Source organism: Lygodium microphyllum, chromosome 4 (assembly GCF_053477565.2).
Source record: "Lygodium microphyllum isolate KBCC chromosome 4, Lygodium_microphyllum_v1.1.10, whole genome shotgun sequence".
In the NCBI taxonomy this organism is placed as follows: domain Eukaryota; kingdom Viridiplantae; phylum Streptophyta; class Polypodiopsida; order Schizaeales; family Lygodiaceae; genus Lygodium; species Lygodium microphyllum.
In genome coordinates, this window is record NC_141138.1 from 18,008,733 (window position 1) to 18,028,277 (window position 19,545).

The 19,545-nt window shown below is 42.3% G+C and overlaps 1 protein-coding gene across 1 annotated transcript; it reads right to left on the reverse strand.

Annotated features, from left to right (window-relative positions):
- Positions 1-13,968: 13,968 nt before the first annotated feature.
- LOC148036838 (pentatricopeptide repeat-containing protein At2g39620-like) lies at positions 13,969-19,108 on the reverse strand. Its single transcript, XM_087675735.1, has one exon. It carries the CDS (start codon positions 18,847-18,849, stop codon positions 15,922-15,924), a length of 2,928 nt encoding a protein of 975 aa, XP_087531861.1. The 5' UTR covers positions 18,850-19,108; the 3' UTR covers positions 13,969-15,921.
- Between the last annotated feature and the right edge of the window lie 437 nt (positions 19,109-19,545).

A 19,545-nucleotide genomic window follows, 5' to 3' on the forward strand; every position in this document is an offset into this window, starting at 1 on the left:
GCATGTGCACTTGAGAGAGCACCTTTCATTGTGCATGCATGAGAGTTGGGATATTCATCACAAAAATAGGAACCTCTGGTTGACTGGGAAAGGTGGTTAGGTGAGTTTTGAGGGTCATGAAGGATGCCTTCACTTGTGAGATGGGTCTTCTCTTGATCAACATCATGATGACTATTATTTTCTTGAGAAACTATGAGAATTTGGGAGGGTGGAGTGGAGTACAAGAAATATTTGTTGAGTGATGAGAAGTGAGGATAAGGATCTAAAGTAATTAAGGAATTGTGTTTGCATCTTACATGACACACGGGCACATGTAGAGAGGTAGGCACTATATTTTCCAGCACATACATATTTTTTTGTGGAGCATTGCTTGTATGATTGCATAGCATGGATTCAAATTTTACATTTTTTTCTTGATGTCATGTATGGTTCAACACAGTTTACATTTTTAAAGCATGTTCTCTAGGACACAATGCATGAATAAAAGCAAGTATATCTGAAGAAAATTAGTTTTCAAAGACTCAAATGGGATGTACACCATAGTGGAGTTTATGGAAGGACACGAGTGAAAGATTATGAAGGATATTTTACTTCGTTCTAAATACACAAGGGACTCAATATCAAGTACCATGTCAAGGAAATGGCAAATTACTTGATCTCATTGGATATGATACCATTGTTTGTGTAAGTGAAGATGGTGTGCTTATGGAGGTTTCTGGGAGAGAGCGATTAATATTCTCCTTTGGTGTTTTTCCAACTGGTATAGAAAATGGAATGGCAAAGATAGTGTTGAATCATGGACAACCTTGCTAATTGCTTGCACAAACCTTGGATATTTCAAAAAGGTAGGAAAAGAAGAGGATGGTGGGAAAGTGATGGATCTAATGAAGGGAAAATCTAGTATTTAAAAGGCAACATGTATTGTAGTGTAGATTGAAGGACAGGGTACTGGGCATCATGACATCTTTCTATAAACAGTTGAATAGTCTCATTGGAGGATAGTTTGAAGTTTTCATAGATGGACAAACTTTGAATATGTATGAGTGGTTGTGAAGGATAACTGGTTTCTCCAAAGTTATAGACAATATGAATCCCAAAGATCTCATGGTTCCTACAAAATAGCATCATTACAGGAATTCAGGCATGTGATATGGAGTTTTTTGCACTGATACTATGAAGCTATTTTCATTTCCTTTGGACTTAGTTTCTTGCAATCGCCATTTGGATATCAGGACAAGTTCAACAAGTTTAGTTTTGCTGAAGGGTTACTAAATGCTAGTGGAATGCATGTTTAGATGGTTGAGCAAGTATTGTATTCATCTCAACTTTTCTTGATCAAAATATTATAAGGAAAATTTTAAATCGGCTTAGTAAGGATCATGCAATACCACATGAAATGTTACCCAACTCATTACGAAGGTTTTTGGAGGTCACGTTTCTGAGCTTGGGAACTCTTGAAATTATTGGAGCTTTGGATCTCTAGTTCAATCTGAAATCCAGTTGATATCTAATGGAATGGAACATATGGGTTCAATTTGAAATCCAATTGATACCTAATGGAATGGAACTTATGGGTTTCCCCTTATCTTTTGTGTGATTATTGTGTTCATAATTAGGTAGTCAGTGTGTAGTAACATTCAATCTTGAGGTCATGCTCACATACCTGGTTTAGATTATAATATTTATATTCAAAAGGGTTGTTTGAAGTAGAAAGACTTGGTGGATAGTGAAGAGTCAATGTGAGCTTTGGCGGGAAGTATTAGTTGAGTCATTGTTGAGGAAAGTCCCAATGTACAATGGGATGTGATTAAAGGTTTATAACATGCAAAACAACTACAACATTTCATTTATGATGGTGGAGGGTGGTGATCAAAAAATGAAAAATGATCAAAAGGAAATAATGATTAAAAAAGCCTTAGGATTTTCTAGTTTTAAAAACAATAAAAGCTTGGAAAAGCTTAATGGAAAGCAAAAAAACATTGGGAATGCCTTTAACTCACAATGTGAGAACTAAACTATATGAGGAGGAGAAATAAACAAAGTAGGGTCCCTTTCCTTGATAGCCAATTTTTTCACTTGTGTGTGAGAGGAGAGGGTCACACGTGAGTGTGTGGGGACTTGTTGTGTTGGTTGCACTTTTCAAAAACTCGAATACTGAAGATTTGAAGTAGTGTAACAAACTCAAAAAAGGTATGAAGATTTTATGAAATTGTTTTTTTGAAGCTAGCATATTGAACATTGTTCAAGGTGTTTTCATGTAATTTGACTACTAATGACTTATTTATTTAACTCTATTGATTTATCAAAAGTTTATATTATTATATAAATGACTCCACTTATAATTTATCTATCTAAATCCATTGACTTGTCAAAATTTCATGCTATTTCATGTAGATGACTTTGTATAACATCATATAATACTCTTTAAACTATTTTTTAAAAATAAATAAAATCATAAATGCTTTAGAGTAAAGGAGATCTATAATCACAAGGATTATTTTCATGGTCTTTTTTTATGAGACATGAGATATATTACATTTAAAGAAAGATATACAAGGATAAGACATCAATAGTGTAGTGATGCTTTCAATCATAAAATCAGTTTGCAATCTGGGTTCTGAGAGAAAGAAATAGAGTCAAGTCCTTCCTATTTCTTCTTATAAATCAAGGGAAGAGATATTATGAGATTTTAGGATATGATAACATGAGTAGTATCATCCCAAGACATCAAGCCACCATTTAGATATTGAAAGCTGATAGTGCTATTAAGAATTGCAATCGAGGATATTGAAACCCGATAGCGCTATTAAGAATCATAGTTGAGGGTATGATGAGCAAAAGACTCCCAAGAGCTAATATCAAGTAAAAGATTGTATCCTTCATATTCTCCGAAGCATCTTGCACACATGAAATCCTCTTAGTCCTAGAGTTGATATGATACACAATATCACTAGTACTTTTATCTAGTACTAGGTTAATATTTTTTATATTTTAATAGACTAAAAATTAAATAATAAACATTAAAAAAAGGAGGAGGTATACCAGTAGTAGCAAGATTTTTTGAATTAATGTTTTTATCTCCCAAAAATAAAAGTACTTTCTTTCTTCTAATTATAATATGTTATCCTCGTCTTATCCATTAGTGCTTGCTAAAAAGTTGATATTATAACATTGTATAATGAAGATATTCTATTTTCAAGTGCCAAGATCAATGTGAAATTTTTCACTTTCTATTCTATTAGGTTGATATTTATCCTTAGTATATCTATCCCTACCAATTTGTATCAACACCACGAGACTCTTTTAACCATTTTCTTATGAATCAAATTGAAGAGATAGAAGAAAAAGCTTGGATTTGATTGGAATAAAATCTTATAGAATGGATAACATAGAACACGAAGTAAAGATGCAACTTGGATGTCCCAACCTAGTTGGGTCTGCTGAAAACTCATGAGTTAATCTCATTTCAGGTCCATGGAGAACCATATCTCTATATCTCAATTGGAAAGTAAGTGGAGTTGGTCCTCTGTGTAGAGACTCTTTTGATTGTTGATCACCTTCTCAAGATTTTGTGAAAGGAAATGAAGGGAGACCAATGCAGACTGTTGGTATGAATCGGGCGTGATTTTGGTGAGAAATTTTATGACAGAGTATAATCTGCTTTAAGAACTAAGAACCAAAGAGAATAGGAGAGAACGATGGTTCAAATGAATGTAGATTAAAAAAAAGAAGTTTGATTTTGGTGGGAAACGTGATAGTAGAATATTTACCCATTCAAAAATAAAGAATAATGGTCAAAAAGTGGCCCCTGACATGAGCTAATGTCCTTAGGAATTTAATGGCCAACCTCTTAAATAAATAATATATTCTCTCATTAATTACATCTGAATTGCCAAATTTGGAGGGTTCGTTCTTTTAAAACCTCAACTAATTAGCAACTTAATCATTTTCTTACAAGTACCATTTTTGAAATGTTTTTGGTCCTAATGATCTCTTCCCTTGGAAATTTTGATCCACTTCCCCACAATAGGTGTCTCCAAGTCTTTTCCATCAAGCTCATTCAACTCATAAGTAGCATTATCATATGCATGCTTCACCTTCTTGTAGGAACCAAACCACCTTCTCACCATCTTGTGAACAATGCTATCCTAATTGTCCAAGCTACTATCATACATCACTACCAATCTCCCTCTTTAATTACTTTAAGTCATAGCTTATGCTTGCTATCAAACCTCTCCTTATTCCACAATCTTTCAAAAAGTAAGCCTCTTTCCATGTCAACTATGAGTCGCAGCATATCCACCTAGACGTGGGTAACGCCCGCATAGTTACAGCTTTCAGCAAGGGTGATGTGACTCTTTCCAAGTCCACAAAGCCACCGGTAGATAAACCCACCGCCAAGTCTTAGGAAGGGGGTCAGGACTTGTCACAACCTACCCAACCTCAAGGCCAAAAGCCTGCTAGAACCAACACTGAAGCTCATGAACCTCAGTTCAAATGGGTACCTAAATAGAAAGCGCAACCTAGGAATAGAAACCCGTGGCCTCGCAAGGCTAAGGATCCATACCCAAAACCTAGGAGGCCGAGACGAAACTATAAACATCGGTGTATGGTCAAGCCACAATGGGTCCCCAAGGCCTTGTTGCAAGCGCAAGGCTGCTATGCGGGTAACACGGATTTGGCTACTTAAAGCCCAAACATCCAAAGACACTACTCAAACACCATCCTCAAGCTTGCCCACACGAAACGTCCCGTCAAAACCACTCAAACCACAAGCAACTCAAGCCACTAAATCCATGGAGCCTAGCTCAGCAAGGCATAAGCCAATATATCGACCAAAATTGTAACTTGTCACTAACAAACCGACCCCATCTAGTCCCAATGACGCCCCCCCTCAACCCTGAAACGCATCAAGTAGTTCATCACCTACAACCACAACCACACCCATCGAACATAAGGCCAAGCTACAAACTCGTGAGCAAACCAAGTGACAACCACTAGCTAACTGACCTCTCTAGCGCTATCAAACCTCAACCACCTGCCGGGCTTAGACCCCCTTTTGAGCAACGCTCAATTCTAACCTTGGCCGCAAATTTAGTCGAAAATATTGGGGACAATTTGGTTGCTTGCCTCTGACGCTTAGACACTACTTTTATGGCATTGGCTAAAAGCTACAATCGACTAGATCTAGGACTCTTGGAAAAACATATAGCAACGGAAGTACGAATGCTCCCTTCCTCTTAGGAGGAGTCAGAATTCGTATTCATTAAAGCTTTCGAAGCAGCTGCGGAGTTAATTGTAATCGAGGTAACCAAGGAACAAGCAACCAAATAGTGCCTCATCACATTGTATAGTAAGAGCATGATCATGGCCACGACCCAGGAAATCGAGAAGTTGCAACAACTTGCTAACAACAATTCCCCCTTCTTGCAGAAATGATACGCTCTACGATTGCAATGGGAGCTAAAGGGATGCCAAATAATGACCAATACTGAACAGCGATGTACAATCAAAGCACCTGAATATGACCCAACCTATGTCGCTTCAACTTCATATAGGGTGTTGACTACTGTCCATAATCAACCCCTGGAAGACCACATTAAAGAACACTCTTATTTAGATCGCATCCTCACCAAGGAGGAGTTGCATATTGCTAGCAGAGTGGCCTCTGGTGACTTCTTACTTGATGTCCTCACTTACATTACACATGTGGGCATCCGCCCTTTCTATATGGACCGCTATGCTCGGTTAGAATATAATCCAAGTTTCTATACCTCGCTCATTCAAAAGTAAAGCACTAAGATCATACGCTAAAGGCCCTCCATCCTCTAACCATTTCATCCTAGGAAGGATTCTTTTCATTACAAAGGGGAGAGAGGTGAATCAAACCAAACACATAAAGAAAACAATAAAGGAAAAGCACACATTGCAAGGGTAAAATGCAACAACTTGTGATTAAGGAAAAGGTCGATAAAAGTTAAAATCAATAGACTATTGGAAGGAAAAGTCTACTTCTGCACGCAAGTATTTCAGTTCAACAAGCATGTAGTTGTTTCCTATTGCTTATTCTGAAAACCACTAATGGTGAATATGGCTTCATGACAAGCACCCATCATAGCAAGCCAAGACAAGGCTAGCAAATTGCCTTTTTCATAAGAAGAACAAGCAAAGTATGGACTTTCGGTGGAAACGCAAGCCTTCAACCAGTTCAAATTCTGGCATATCTTCAACCTAGATGATGTGGCCGTTGAAGAATGGGCGGTAAGGCAGATCATCAAGCAATGCAATTTACAAAAATACATGTAAGTAGTGAGCTGGGAGGGTGGACTATTTCCATTGTGTAGAGTTCCTGAGGACTTTCCACATAAACCATAGCACCATAACCATGCATGAGGGGGAGAGAACTCATCAAGTGCAGATTGAATTGACCCCAAAGCTGGTGGAAAATGCATTAGGCCTAGCAAACAAAATAGAAAGGAAGCCAAAAAGAGACGTATATGCCTTACTAGGGATGGACAAGGTAAAAGTCCACACCAATGACGGCATCAGCTTGGCAGACATTCTTGATCCCGAAATCCAACTCCAAGCCAAGATGGTGCATGTAACACCATATTGGGGAATATGGGAATTTTCCATAAGTTTGGAACATGTGGTTAAATCTTTGGATTTGTAATAACTTGAATAATATAACTCCAAATCGAGCACTCTATATATAGCTCAATAGAATCCATTTTTCAAGCGCTTTTCAATGATAGGTCACATCATATGGTTTTGAGAAACTTATGGGCATGTTATCCGGGTGCCACCTTTTTAGTATTCAAAAAATGGAAATTGGAAGATTCCCAAACTCACTAATATTATGTTATGTGCTATTTTCTAGCCAAAGATACAACTCCATCATGAGCCGCATCAACGTCCCCCTACTAGAGAGTGTCGCAGCAAAGTCGCTGGATGAGGTCAACCTCAACGGGTTTGTGAGAAAGACCATTGAGACCTCAGCAAAAGCCTTGCCAACAAGAGGGCAGCCCACTGAAGGAGAATCTCCTGCCACCAAAGCTAAAAGGAAAGCTTCGTCTTCAAAGGCTGCAGCCATTGGATTTGATGGGGTCCTCACTGCAATCATCAGGGAAGCCTTGGGACGACAGGGGCGAGAAGAGGGAGGAGAGAGGGTGGATGAAACACCAAACAAGTCGCCACCTCACCAGGAACGAGAGGCACAGTCCAGCGAGAGGATGCTGAGCGAAGAAGAGGAAAGCAAAGAAAAAGAAGAGAAAACTAGCCGGGGAAAGGCTAGGAAAACGAAAAAGAAAACTCCACAAGAACGGTAGAAAGAGGAGAAGAGGAAACAAGAAAAGGCGGACTTGCAAAAGGCCTGCATGGAATCCAGAAAGGCTGAGGAGGAAAGGAAGAGAAAGCAGGAAGAGGAGGAGGAGGAGGAGGAGGAGCTAAGGAAAAAAGAGGAGAAAGACATGGCCCTCGCCACGCACAGGTCCATTGTGCAATAGTCTAGGTAAGATGAGCCAGAACCTGCAAGCCCCATCAGAGATGAGAGGCCTAGCTCAAGCACATGTGTGCCTGAGTGTGTGCCACCTGCACTGCAATAGGGCAAGGGCAAGGCCTCAATCACCCCCATCCCCACCCTCCCGACGCCCACCATCACCACTGCCATCTCCGCTCCCGGTTCTAAGACCCAAGTGGATGCCAACAACCTAATGGCTTGGGTCCAACACTTTGTAAGTAAGAAAATGGGCCAAGGAGAAGGAGAAGGAACCCCCCTGGTAGGGACCAAAATACCAGTTGTGGCAGACGTCGAGTCGAGGCAAGACTCTAAGAAGCAAAGGTGGCATGCTCTACAACCTCCGTCCCCGCAACAGAGAGGCCACCCAAAGAATATGATGAGTACGTCAAAGAGCTCCTCTCTCAACTAGAGAGAGCCAAGGAGGAGAAGAGAACCATGATAGCAGAGCTTGAAGCTGAAAAGGAGGCCATGGTGGCATCCCAACTGGAGAGAACACGCCAAATGGCCATGGCCCAAAGGGAAGTCAAGGAGCTCCTCTCTCAACTAGAGAGAGCTAAGGAGGAGAAGAGAACCATGATAGCAGAGCTTGAAGCTGAAAAGGAGGCCATGGTGGCATCCCAACTAGAGAGAACACGCCAAATGGCCATGGCCCAAAGGGAAGTCAATGAACTGAAAGAGCAGCTACAAGCTAAGGAAGAGACAGAAGCTAAATGGCAGGTGCACTAGAACAGAGAAACCGAGGCCACACAACACTTATACGGCAACACAATGAAGAGATTGTGGCACTCTATAAAGGTCTGCAAGCTCAAATGAAGAAACTCACTAAAGCCACAAAAGAGCTGGAGGAGATGAGGGAGGAAAGAGCTCGCAAGTACGAAACAGAGATGGAGAGACTAACCCAAGAGGCTACCATGGCACAGGAAGAGTAGCAATAGCTAAGAGCAGAAATGGAAGACCAAGAACGAAGGCTGATAGTGCTAGCCCAAAGGCAGGGGGAAAGCCTCGAAGACATGAACAAGAGGGTGGAGGAATGGGCCAATCAGAACGAAAAGAGGGTCAAAGCTTTGGTACATCGCCTGGCTCAAGCCGAAAAAGAAAGGTACTTGCCGAGAAAGCAGAGTGGAGGCCGCCAAAGTGAGCTTCCATACCCAACAACGTGCCTTCCTAGAAACCCTATTGGACGTCACCCAAGCAAAAGAGAGAGAGTCCATGGAGGCAATGAAAAAGAAACTGGGAATGGCCTGTAGAGCACTGAACACTAGACTGCAGATGCCACCACAACCTTGTGGAGTTGGCCCAAGCTTGGAAAAACAACGCCATTATCTCCTATTGGTAGGGCTAACATCAGAGGAAGTGGTAGGGCTAACATCAGAGGAAGTGGATGGCCCAAGCTTTGAAAAACAACGCCATTATCTCCTATTGGTAGGGCGAACATCAGAGGAAGTGGATGCACTCGGGTTCCTCGAAGAGGAGCAGCAAGAGCCAAGTCGGGAAAGGGAGGTGGATGTGAACTTTGAAATGGGACCACATGAAGATGAGCTTGTACCACCGCCTCCTTTCCTGGGGCCTGAAGAGCAACAACACGCAGATACCTCCGCAGAAAGAAAGGCGGCACTAAGAGAAAAAAGAAAGCAAATGGTGGAGACAAGGAGAAAATGGAATGCCAAGGGAGTGAGGGCACCCCATGCACCTATCTGACCATGTGCGAACGACACCCCAACAAGCTTTCACGTTGACCTCATAATCTAGGAGAGGCAAGAAATGGCTAGGAGCCCCTTTGACCTCAACTTCGAATTCCGCACACCACCCTACGTAGAGTGTTACCTATCAAGGTGGTGGAGGAGGTGATTAACATCGGAAGCAAACTCGAAAAAAGATGGTTGGAGGAGAGAGAGCATAATCCCACATTATGGGCCACAAAAGACGTTGAATTTTGGCAAAATATAAATTTTTGAAGTACCACGATCTGTGCCCGGCTACAAATGCTAAGCTACATGGAGAAGAAGTGTCTGTGACACCAACCTGGACACTTGGATGGCCCTTTACAACACTCAACCCTACGTAGAGTGTTACCTATCAAGGTGGTGGAGGAGGTGATTAACATCAGAAGCATACTCGAAAAAAGATGGTTGGAGGAGAGAGAGCAAAACCGCACATTATGGGCCACAGAAGACGTTGAATTTTGGCAAAATAAAATTTTTGAAGTACCACAGTCTGTGCCTAGCTACAAATGCCAAGCTATATGGAGAAGAAGTGTCTATGACACCAACCTGGACACTTGGATGGCCTTTTACAACACTCAACCTTTCGAGCGGAACGACCCAACCTTTATGCCTTATCCTCGAAGGGTAGGAGTGGATTTTGACTCCAGTGTCCACAGTCATTATGACTTCCCTGTAATCTATAATCATCACTGTACTACATATGAAGATGTCCTCATCTTCATGTCAGAAAACTTGTATGATACTCTAATCCAATTCACTAACCAATTCTCTTCATGCCCTGACCCCGCCTTTATTACCACTTGTAATTACCTTAGATTGCTTAGGATACTCCTTAGGCAAGACCCCACCCCGTAGAAGCACGGCCTCCTAGTGCTTCATTTTGATCCTAATGCTATAAATAGTTGCGCGATGGCTTCGGTTAATGATGTGAGCCACTCTATTGCCTTCATTTTGTGTAACTCTACTAGAGGACATGAATGATAGCCACTTCACCCACTTCAATCATCCATTCCTCACCACCACCACCCTTCAAGTCTGCCTAAACCTCAAGGGGTATTTTCAAAGCCATCGATTCCTTAGTAAATTTATTAAGACCTCTTCTCCACCTCACTCCGATGACGAAGATTAAACTCATGTCACAACTATGTAACTTTATTATTATTCTTATTATTATTTATAAATAAAAGAGGAAAAGTATCACGTGTCACCATTGCAAGTTACACATCCACCATAGCCAATGCACCTAGAGGTCCTCAAGTTAGGTGCGTCCGGTGGCTTCGGTCGGCCGGCTCCATTTCTAACCCCCTAGCCTCATTTTAACTCCCCACGTCACGCTTAGGGCACATCAAGGGCAGGACACACCCAAGACAATAACACTTGCTTGTAGTTAGACCTGTCACCCTAAAGCTCCATTCCCCTAGTATGCGCACAATGCACCACATGACAATGGCACACAACCACACGTAATGCACAACCGAAGGCCCCCCTCCCCCTAGCTTCAGCAACCCCTTCATCCATGCAATGTGCTCCCATCTTATGAAACATCCTACCATGATGACCCAACAAACCAAGGGGCGGACGCCACAACCCCTATCGAAAAGAGAATGATGAAGCTCATTTTGAATAGTACATAAGAAGGTCACCGTAGAGGGCCAGGTGACGGATCCATCCAACACAATATTCAATTTCAACGCCAAATCCGCCCACCATCCTCTCTCCACAACCAGGGCTCAGTCCAAACTCAAGGGCCTTTTAGGTCCATAAATCCTCCAAAACAAGGAATCATCTCCAACTCAAGTGCCTTTCAGGTCCGTAAATCCCTTCAACACAAGGGATCGTCTCCAACTCAAGGGCCTCACAGTTCTATAAATCCCTCCAACACACCTTCCAACTTAACTCGTACACAAACTCAAAGAGCTACTTGGCTACTCCAGCATCAGAGTCCGACTCATCCCCCAACAAGTGCCATGGGACTGGCACTCAACTAGGAGGGGGGTAATGTTAACCCTCAAATGAACAAGGTGGAAAATCGAGAAAATCTAAAAGCAGAAGATAGAGCCAAGGCAAAAGTGGAATGGAAAACGAAGGCATGCCAAGAAAAATCGAGAAACACAAGAAGTGTGAAAAAGTTCGAAATCAAGAAGAGGTGCTCAAGAAAAAGTACAAGTCAATATTATTGTAAAAGAACGCAAGGAGCGCCGTGATTTATTTTAAGAGTCTCGAGCTCTGACCTGTGCAAATTGTAAATGTAGATGAGCAGTAGGAAGAAAGCTAGGAAGATAGGAGAACAATGGAAAAAAAGACCTAGCCTATGGCTGGCCATGTAAAAAGGGGATGACCGTCCAAATGAGATTTAGCGCTTTGTATATAAAGTTCAAAAGAGAAATGAGAGCTCATTCTTTGGTATGTGGCAAAGTGGACTCTTCTTCTTCTCTCATTCTCTTCTCTTTGCTTGCTTGTGTGCGCTTGAGGAAGGGAGTGTCAGAGTGTGAGGGAGTGAGTATATGAGAGTGAGGGATCAAGAAGGTGAAGCTCTCCACCGTCCTCTCTCTTCTCTTCTCTTGTTTCACACATGGCTATGGAGGATGGAGCTTGGAGGTGGAGGCTTGAGGATGCTTGAGCTTGCATCAAGAATCGTGGAGCTATCCGAGTGCTTGAGAGAGGAAGCATCGCAATCGGGCATTAAGGTAAGCTCACTACACTCATAGAGAGGGATAACGTGTCGACTATGTAAGAGGTAGCCATTAGTACTCGCTTGGAACGCTTGAACAATACGTGGTCCGTGTGTCTTGGCGGTTGAGCTAAAGAGCTCCCAATGCACTCATAACAAGGTAATGAAACTATCAGTTTGAGTCATTATCAGTGTTATTGTCCATCTTACACAAGAATGTGTTTATGAGTCCAAGCTAATCTAACTTAGAACCTAATTCACTTGTATTACAATTGGTCTATTTAAGTCTATGTCATCTTGAGTTGTACGTTCATCTTCCATCCTCCATAGCTTCTGCCATGCTCTAGATCCCATGTTTATCAACACTAGTGTATTGGGTCACTCGTCTAGTTTCAGGGATTACACTCCTATTGGTAGGTTCGTTTCTTACTTTACTCCCCTTTAGTGTATTCCTTGTTAATCCAATTAGTCTATAAATGCACACACACTTATACACTTGAGTGGTGTGACTCGATGTAAACTATGTGAAATCAAGCTTTCCAGTTTTCACATGCGCTTAAGTGTCTATGATGCAAGGTGCAATCTTCAATGAAGTCAATCACATCCCATCAATTGCATGCAGTTGCAACTCTTTCACACAAATGGTGATTACTCCTAACATTTAATTTTGGGTCCCTTGTAGGTTTTGATAGGTAGTCAAATGGGTGATCAATATAGGCAGTCAACTTAGGTCTCTACCAAGGGGTAAGCAGCGGATGGTTGGTAATTTCACTCCTAGATTGTTGGGTCAAAGTCTTGGGCACAATTGGCTCTATGGTTTCATCTACGGCCTAGATTCTAATCTAGGGTGCTGGGTAGCTAGAAGTTGGCCTTAGCAAGTCTTGGAATGGTCAGAATGGGCAAAATTAGTATTTTGGACAACCCGTCTGAGTCCCAAATTCAATCGTCCAAGTTCTAGATTCGATCATCTAAGTCCCAATTTTGGTCGTCCGAGTAAGCTCTTAGAAAACAGTGACCGTCCAAGTGGTGAGGACTCAAACTCGAACAAGGGATACCCATCCTAGTGTCCAATTTGGCCGTCTAAGGCCCAAAAGGTGATCCGAGTCCGAGTGGACTCTTGTCGAAGTCAAATGTCCGAGTGAACATAAGCAACTCGGGCATTCGAGTCCAATGGAAAATCGACCATCCAAGGCCTGTGGATCGCCATCTGAGTAGCGCAAGAAAAACCACCGAATGGCAAGAAAAGGATAAAACCAATCCAATGCACTACTTATTAATGCACCTAGGGTTCTAACTTAATGCAATAAACATCAGGGGAGACTCAAAGCAAACCTAGAGCACACAAATGCGATGATACCAAGGATTGTTGATGTTACTACCTCTTAACATGTAGCTCTCTATCTCTCTCTCAATAGCTCTCTCTCTCTCTCTCAATCTCTCGATGTGTAAATAAGATCTCTCTTCCCTCTTTCTCACCTTTTATTCCTCTATTTTTACCAATGTACACACAGCTTCCTAATCCTGAACTAATCCACAAGAGAGATTAAATCGCCCCCCACTCCCTCGCTTCCTACCTAAAACCAAGCACCATTTCGAAGACGAACTCATAATCTGTCACTTGATTTGGAGCATGCAAGCACTGAAGCTTGAATCTATTGGTCCCAACAACAGAAACAGAATGTCGGTGCTCTCGCCAACACACCGCCAAGACCCACAAACCGCTTATTGCTTCAAGTGTTTCAAACCGAGAGCTATGTCTACCTCTCACATAGCCATGCGCACTCTCCCACACATAAATGTAGTGAACATACCTTTGAATCCGATCGAGTTACCCCCTCCCACGAATCCGCCAGTAGCTCCACGATTTAAGATATGCTTTCAAGCAAGCTCCATCTCCAAGCTCTAAGCTTTGAGCTCCACAGCCACACGCATGAGAAAAGAGAAGAGAAGAAAAAGGAGATGAAGAGAGGAGGAGAAGAGCTCCACAGTCTCTCACCCTCTCACACACTCCCTCCCTCTCTCTCTCTCATACACAAGAATGTAGCAAGAGCAAGAAGCAAGAAAAGAGCAAGTTTTACCACACCAAGAATGAGCTTCTTCATTCACTTTTTGACTTTTATGCATACCCTATCTCCTCCTTGGGCAGCCATCCCCTTTTCGGTCCAGTCTTTGTCCATTCCTCCACTTTTTTTCCTCCTCCTTCCTATTAGCATTGGCTTTAACCTGTGCCTCTCATTCTTACAACTTGCACGGGAGAGCCCAGTGCTCTCTTACAAAATAAATTACAATGTGCCTGGCACTCTTCTTACTAAAATATTAAGGTGCGCTTATTCTTGCGTGCTTCCTCTTACATTTAGAATTTTTCCTACGTTTCATATCTTCAGATTTTCCTGAGTGCGCCTTTGTCTTCCATCTTCCTCTTGCCTTGGGACTGTCTTCCACTTCCGATTTTCTAGATTTTTTTCGTCTTGGTCTTCCGAGGGTTAACAACATACAATGATGCAACAAATGCCCCATGGATACTCCAGCAGTGCGAGCCAATGCTGAATGCACAAGCCAGATGGCTATTCTTGTCCACGCATGGGTAAGAAAAGCAATAACAAAAGTTAGATCCATGCTGCGCTACTCCCAACCAAGGTTTCAGTTTCCTCATGTCCACACAAATGTTGAAAAAGTCTGATGATGCTAGTCAAGTCTAAGTAATTCGGCAATCATAGTTCCAGAACTCCACAGGTATGGGGCATCTTGGCAACAAAATCAGACAGCTAGCTGTTCTCCTGCATATAGCCTCCCCATGAGCCCTCTATTGTTTCATCATCCCACTAGTTAAAACTAGCTGTAGCTTTTAGTCAAGAAAATTTGTCTTTTCTCCCAATCTCTCCCTTCTTGCTCATGAGAGGCTTCTACTGATCTTTAACCCTTTGAGGTTGTCAGCCTGTTCTACTCCCAATTGGCCATTTGGCCTCTTTTGACACCTTTCTTCCTTTAACTGGGCCTTCTTCAAGCCTGTCCAGCACTACCATTTTATGCCTATTGTTACACACCTCTATAAATCCATCCTCCTGATCCTTATGTTGTGGGGCGTCCCCAGTCTCACCTCCACCTCTCTCTGCAATACCGAGAACATACTCTTGCCATGCTTGCCATGTGTCCAAATTGGTGACAGGGATAACACTTGTTAACACAACCTGTAGCAATCATCCTCTATCCCACCACGTCCCTAGACAAAAGGCAAGTTCCACAAACAATGGGACATGAACACATCAGCACTTCTGGGCCACCATTGTCAGTAAAACAAAGTGCTCCAAACGACCAAGGTATCATATTCGACTCTCAAGCCAAAGTGGAAAGAGAAGTGTGGTGAAATACCTTGAACCTGCCATGGAGTGCAGAAGGGCCTGCATACCATTGACCAGCGTTTTGACATGGTCCCTGTATATATAGGCAACCTCTAAGAGGTCAATGATCCTCATCCCCACTATAGTAGATCATATATATCCAACACCAAGCAGACTGACTTCATTTAAACAATAGTCCTCACCAAGAGCCTTCTATTCCAAAACATGAGAGTGTTTTATGCAACACTATGCTGCACTTCTCTGTTTCCAATACATGTATGCAGCAATGTGACCATTGTCCCAAAGATTGTATGTCCTGTTGTAAAATGAAGACAAAGTCTGACTGTTCCCTGAAGTCTTTTCACCATCAAAACTGTGGTCACATTGGAAGCTTGGGTAACATGGTGTGACATTTATATGCATGCTTGGTACCTCCAGTAGAAGAGAAGGATTATCAGTCATCTACATCATCCACCAAATACATTTTGGTTTCTTTGATTCTTCCCTTTCCACTCTCAAGGTTTCACCTTGCCAGACAGCAGCTGCAAAAATAATTACTCATATAGGCAAGCTACTTCTCCTTTCATTCTTCAGGCTTCCAACTGTCTACATTTTCTTGTGTAACAATGTATATAGACGTTGCTGATACAGACAAGCTAGAGCATCAGTTTAATAAAGTTGTACTGCATGATCAAAGGCCAATCTCCCAAGCTTCACGTTTCCCCATATCTTACAAGCCCCCAACAGAGCATCCCAGACTGGAAGATAATCAGGAGATGGCATCTCCTTGATCACTCCTATTGCCTTGTCAAAATGCCCTGCACGTCCAAATAGATCAACCATGCAAGTATAGTGCTGTAAACCTGGTGTAATGTCATAAACGGTGCTCATTCTCTCAAAATGCTTCTGGGCTTCATCCAGCAGACCTGAGTGTCTGCAAGCATTAAGCACACAAACAATGGCTACTGCATCTGGAAAAAGACCCTCGAATTGCATCTTTTCAAAGCATTTTAATGCTTCTTCACCATGCCCATATTGAGTATATCCAGTAATCAATGCAGACCAAGTTGCCACATTCCGAACCGGAAGTTCATCAAGCACTTGTGCTGCTCTTGGAACTGCACCACATTTGGCATACATAGCCACCAAAGCTGTGGCAAGCACAACATTTGTTCCTAACAACCCTTGTCTGACAATCTCATCATGAATTTGTCTGCCTCTAGCAGGTGCTCCTAAGATTGCACAGGCTTTCAAGATGGAGACAAATGTGACTGCATTTGGACAAAGGCCCTCACGTTGCATCTGTTCAAAGCAGTCTAGTGCTTCCTCACCTTGTCCATATTGTGTATATCCTGCAATTAATGTAGACCAAGTCACAACATCCCGAAACGGAATCTCTTCAAGTACCTGTTGTGCCTTCGAAAGGGCACCACATTTTGTGTACATGTTTACCAAAGCATTGCCAAGCACAGTATTCATTCCGAGCAACCCCTGTCTGACAATCTGATCATGAATTTGTTTGCCTTTGCTAGCTGCTCCCATGGTGGCACAGGCTTTCAAGATACAGACAAAAGTGACCACATCTGGCAGAAAACCCTCAGATTGCATTTGTTCAAAGCAATGGAGTGCTTCCTCCCCATGCCCGTGTGCTGCATACCCACCAATTAGTGCAGACCAAGTCACTACATTCCGAACTGGAAGCTCTTCAAGCACTTCTTGTGCTTTTTGAAGTGAACCACACTTTGCATACATATTCACCAAAGCATTGCCAAGCACAATATTCGTTCTCAGCAACCTGTCTTTAACAATCTGATCATGAACTTCTTTGCCTTTGGTGGCTACCCCCATGATGGCACAGGCTTTCAAGATGCAAAGATATGTTACGGCATCTGGACGAAGGCCCTCGCTTTGCATTCGTTCAAAGCAATCGAGTGCCTCTTGACCATGCTCGTGTTGGACATATCCAGCAATTAGTGCAGACCAAGTCACTGTATTCCGAACTGGAAGCTCATTAAGCACTTGTTGTGCTTTTTGGAGTGCACCACATTTTGTGTACATATCTATCAAACTGGTGGCAAGTACAACATTTGTCTCCAACAAACCCTGACTGACAATCTGATTATGAATCTGTTTGCCTTTGTTAGTTGCTCCCACTATGGCACAGGCTTTCAAGATGGAAACAAATGTGACTGCATCTGGACAAAGGCCCTCACATTGCATCCATTCAAAGCAATGGAGTGCTTCAACACCATGCCCGTGTTGGGTATATCCAGCAATTAACGCATTCCAAGACACTGCATCCCGAAATGGAAGCTCCTCAAGCACTTGGTGTGCTTTTGTAAGTGCACCACATTTGGCATACATATCTACCAAAGCAGTGCCAAGCACAATACCTTTTCCCAGCAACCCATGTCTGATAATCTGATCATGAATTTGCATGCCTTCAGTAACTGCTCCCGTGCTGCTGCATGCTTTCAAGATGCAAACATAGGTGACTGCATTTGGAAAGAGGCCCTCCTGTTGCATACGTTCAAAGCAATTCAGTGCTTCATCAATATGCCCATGTAGGGCATATCCATCAATTAGTGCAGACCAAGTCACTACATCCCGAATTGGAAGCTCTTCAAGCACTTGTCGTGCTTTTGGAAGTGCACCACATTTGGCATACATATCCACTAGAGCATTGCCAAGCACAATATTTGTTTCCAATAACCCCTGTCTGACAATCTGGTCATGGATTTGTTTGCCTTTGGTAACTGCTCCCACAAGGGCACACGCTTTTAGGCTGCAAACAAAGCTGATTGCATCTGGATAAAAGCCCTCACATTGCATTTGTTCAAAACAGGAGAGTGCTTCCTCACCATATCCATGTTGGCTATATCCTGCAATTAATGTGTTCCAAGTAATTAGATCCCGAAGGTGAAGCTCATCAAACACTTCTCGTGCTTTTGAAAGTTTGCCACATTTAGCATACATATGCACCAAAGCAGTTGCAACTATAACATTTGTTAGAAGCAACCCTTGTTTGACAATCTGATCATGGACTTGTTTGCCTTTGGTAGCTGATCCCATAGTAGCACATACTTTCAAAATGCAGACTAAGGTGGCTGCATTTGGACATAGGCCCTCGTGTAGCATCTGGTCAAAGCAGTTTAGTGCTTTCTCACCCTGTCTATGTTGGGCATATCCAGCTATCAACGCCGACCAAGCAACAACGTCCCGAACCTGAAGTTCATCAAGCGTTTGTTGTGCTTTCTCAAATGCACCACATTTAGCATACATACAGACTAAACTGCTTGCTACACAAGGGCTCTTACTAAATAGCTGGCTTTTCAGAATAGCAGCATGTAGCCTAGTGCCTTCGTGCAGATCCTTCTGCTTGGCACAAGCTTTAAGGATGGCCACAACGCGAGTAGTCGCCTCTTCATAGATCAAGTTCTCATTTTCCCCACCAAGTTTTAATTCTGTTGATTTCACAATTCGTTTCAGGACAAGCTCCTCACGAATCCAAGGTGGAGTGTACCTGCCATCAATCCAGTGTTTACAGTTTGAGCATTTCAGACTGGCCTGTGATGTCGAGACCATGTCAGGAAACATGGTCTCTACATTTTGAAAACGAAGAGCTTAAATTGCAGGTAGCAACTCCTTGCTTAGCTTCAAAACCCAAGGAAATGTGGCATCGCTGGACAGATGAGACTTTTGAGCTGTGCTCCTGCACAGCTGCACAGCAGCTTCACTCGAGCAATACTAAAATTTGGGCATTGCGAACTCAGGTGACAAGGAAAGTCGCTTCTCACACCATATTGAATCGCTTTCTCCGAAATAAATACGTGACACAGAGTGCGCATCATTCATAGTTGAAAATGGTGTCCACGCCAACGTTAGCCAATTTTATATTTTTTCTCTCTATAATTCTCTTTGTATGTTCTCTCTCTCTTCTTCTTCTTTTTCTTCTTTCACTTTCTTCCCCCCCCCCCCTTCCTCAGTCTCTCTTAAAATATATAAATTTTATCTTTTCCTTATATATAATTTTCTATTTATATTTATATTCTCTCTCTTTTCCTCCTCTCTCTCTCTCTCTCTCTCTCTACCCCCTTTTCCTCTTCTCCCCTTTCTTCTAAAATTCCTTTTTTTCTTCTCTCTCTCTCTCTCTTTTAAATTTTATCTTTTTCTTCTCTTCTTCTTCTCTCTCTTTTAAATTTTATATTCTCTCTCTCTCTCTCAAAAAATATTTAAATTTTAAAAATAATTTTCTCTTTTTTTCCATCTCTCTTCCTTTGTTCCTCTTTTTTC

Coding starts and splice junctions, on each gene's coding strand:
- LOC148036838 (XM_087675735.1), bottom strand. CDS start 18,849: ATGTTTCCTGACATGGTCTCGACATCACAGGCCAGTCTGAAATGCTCA.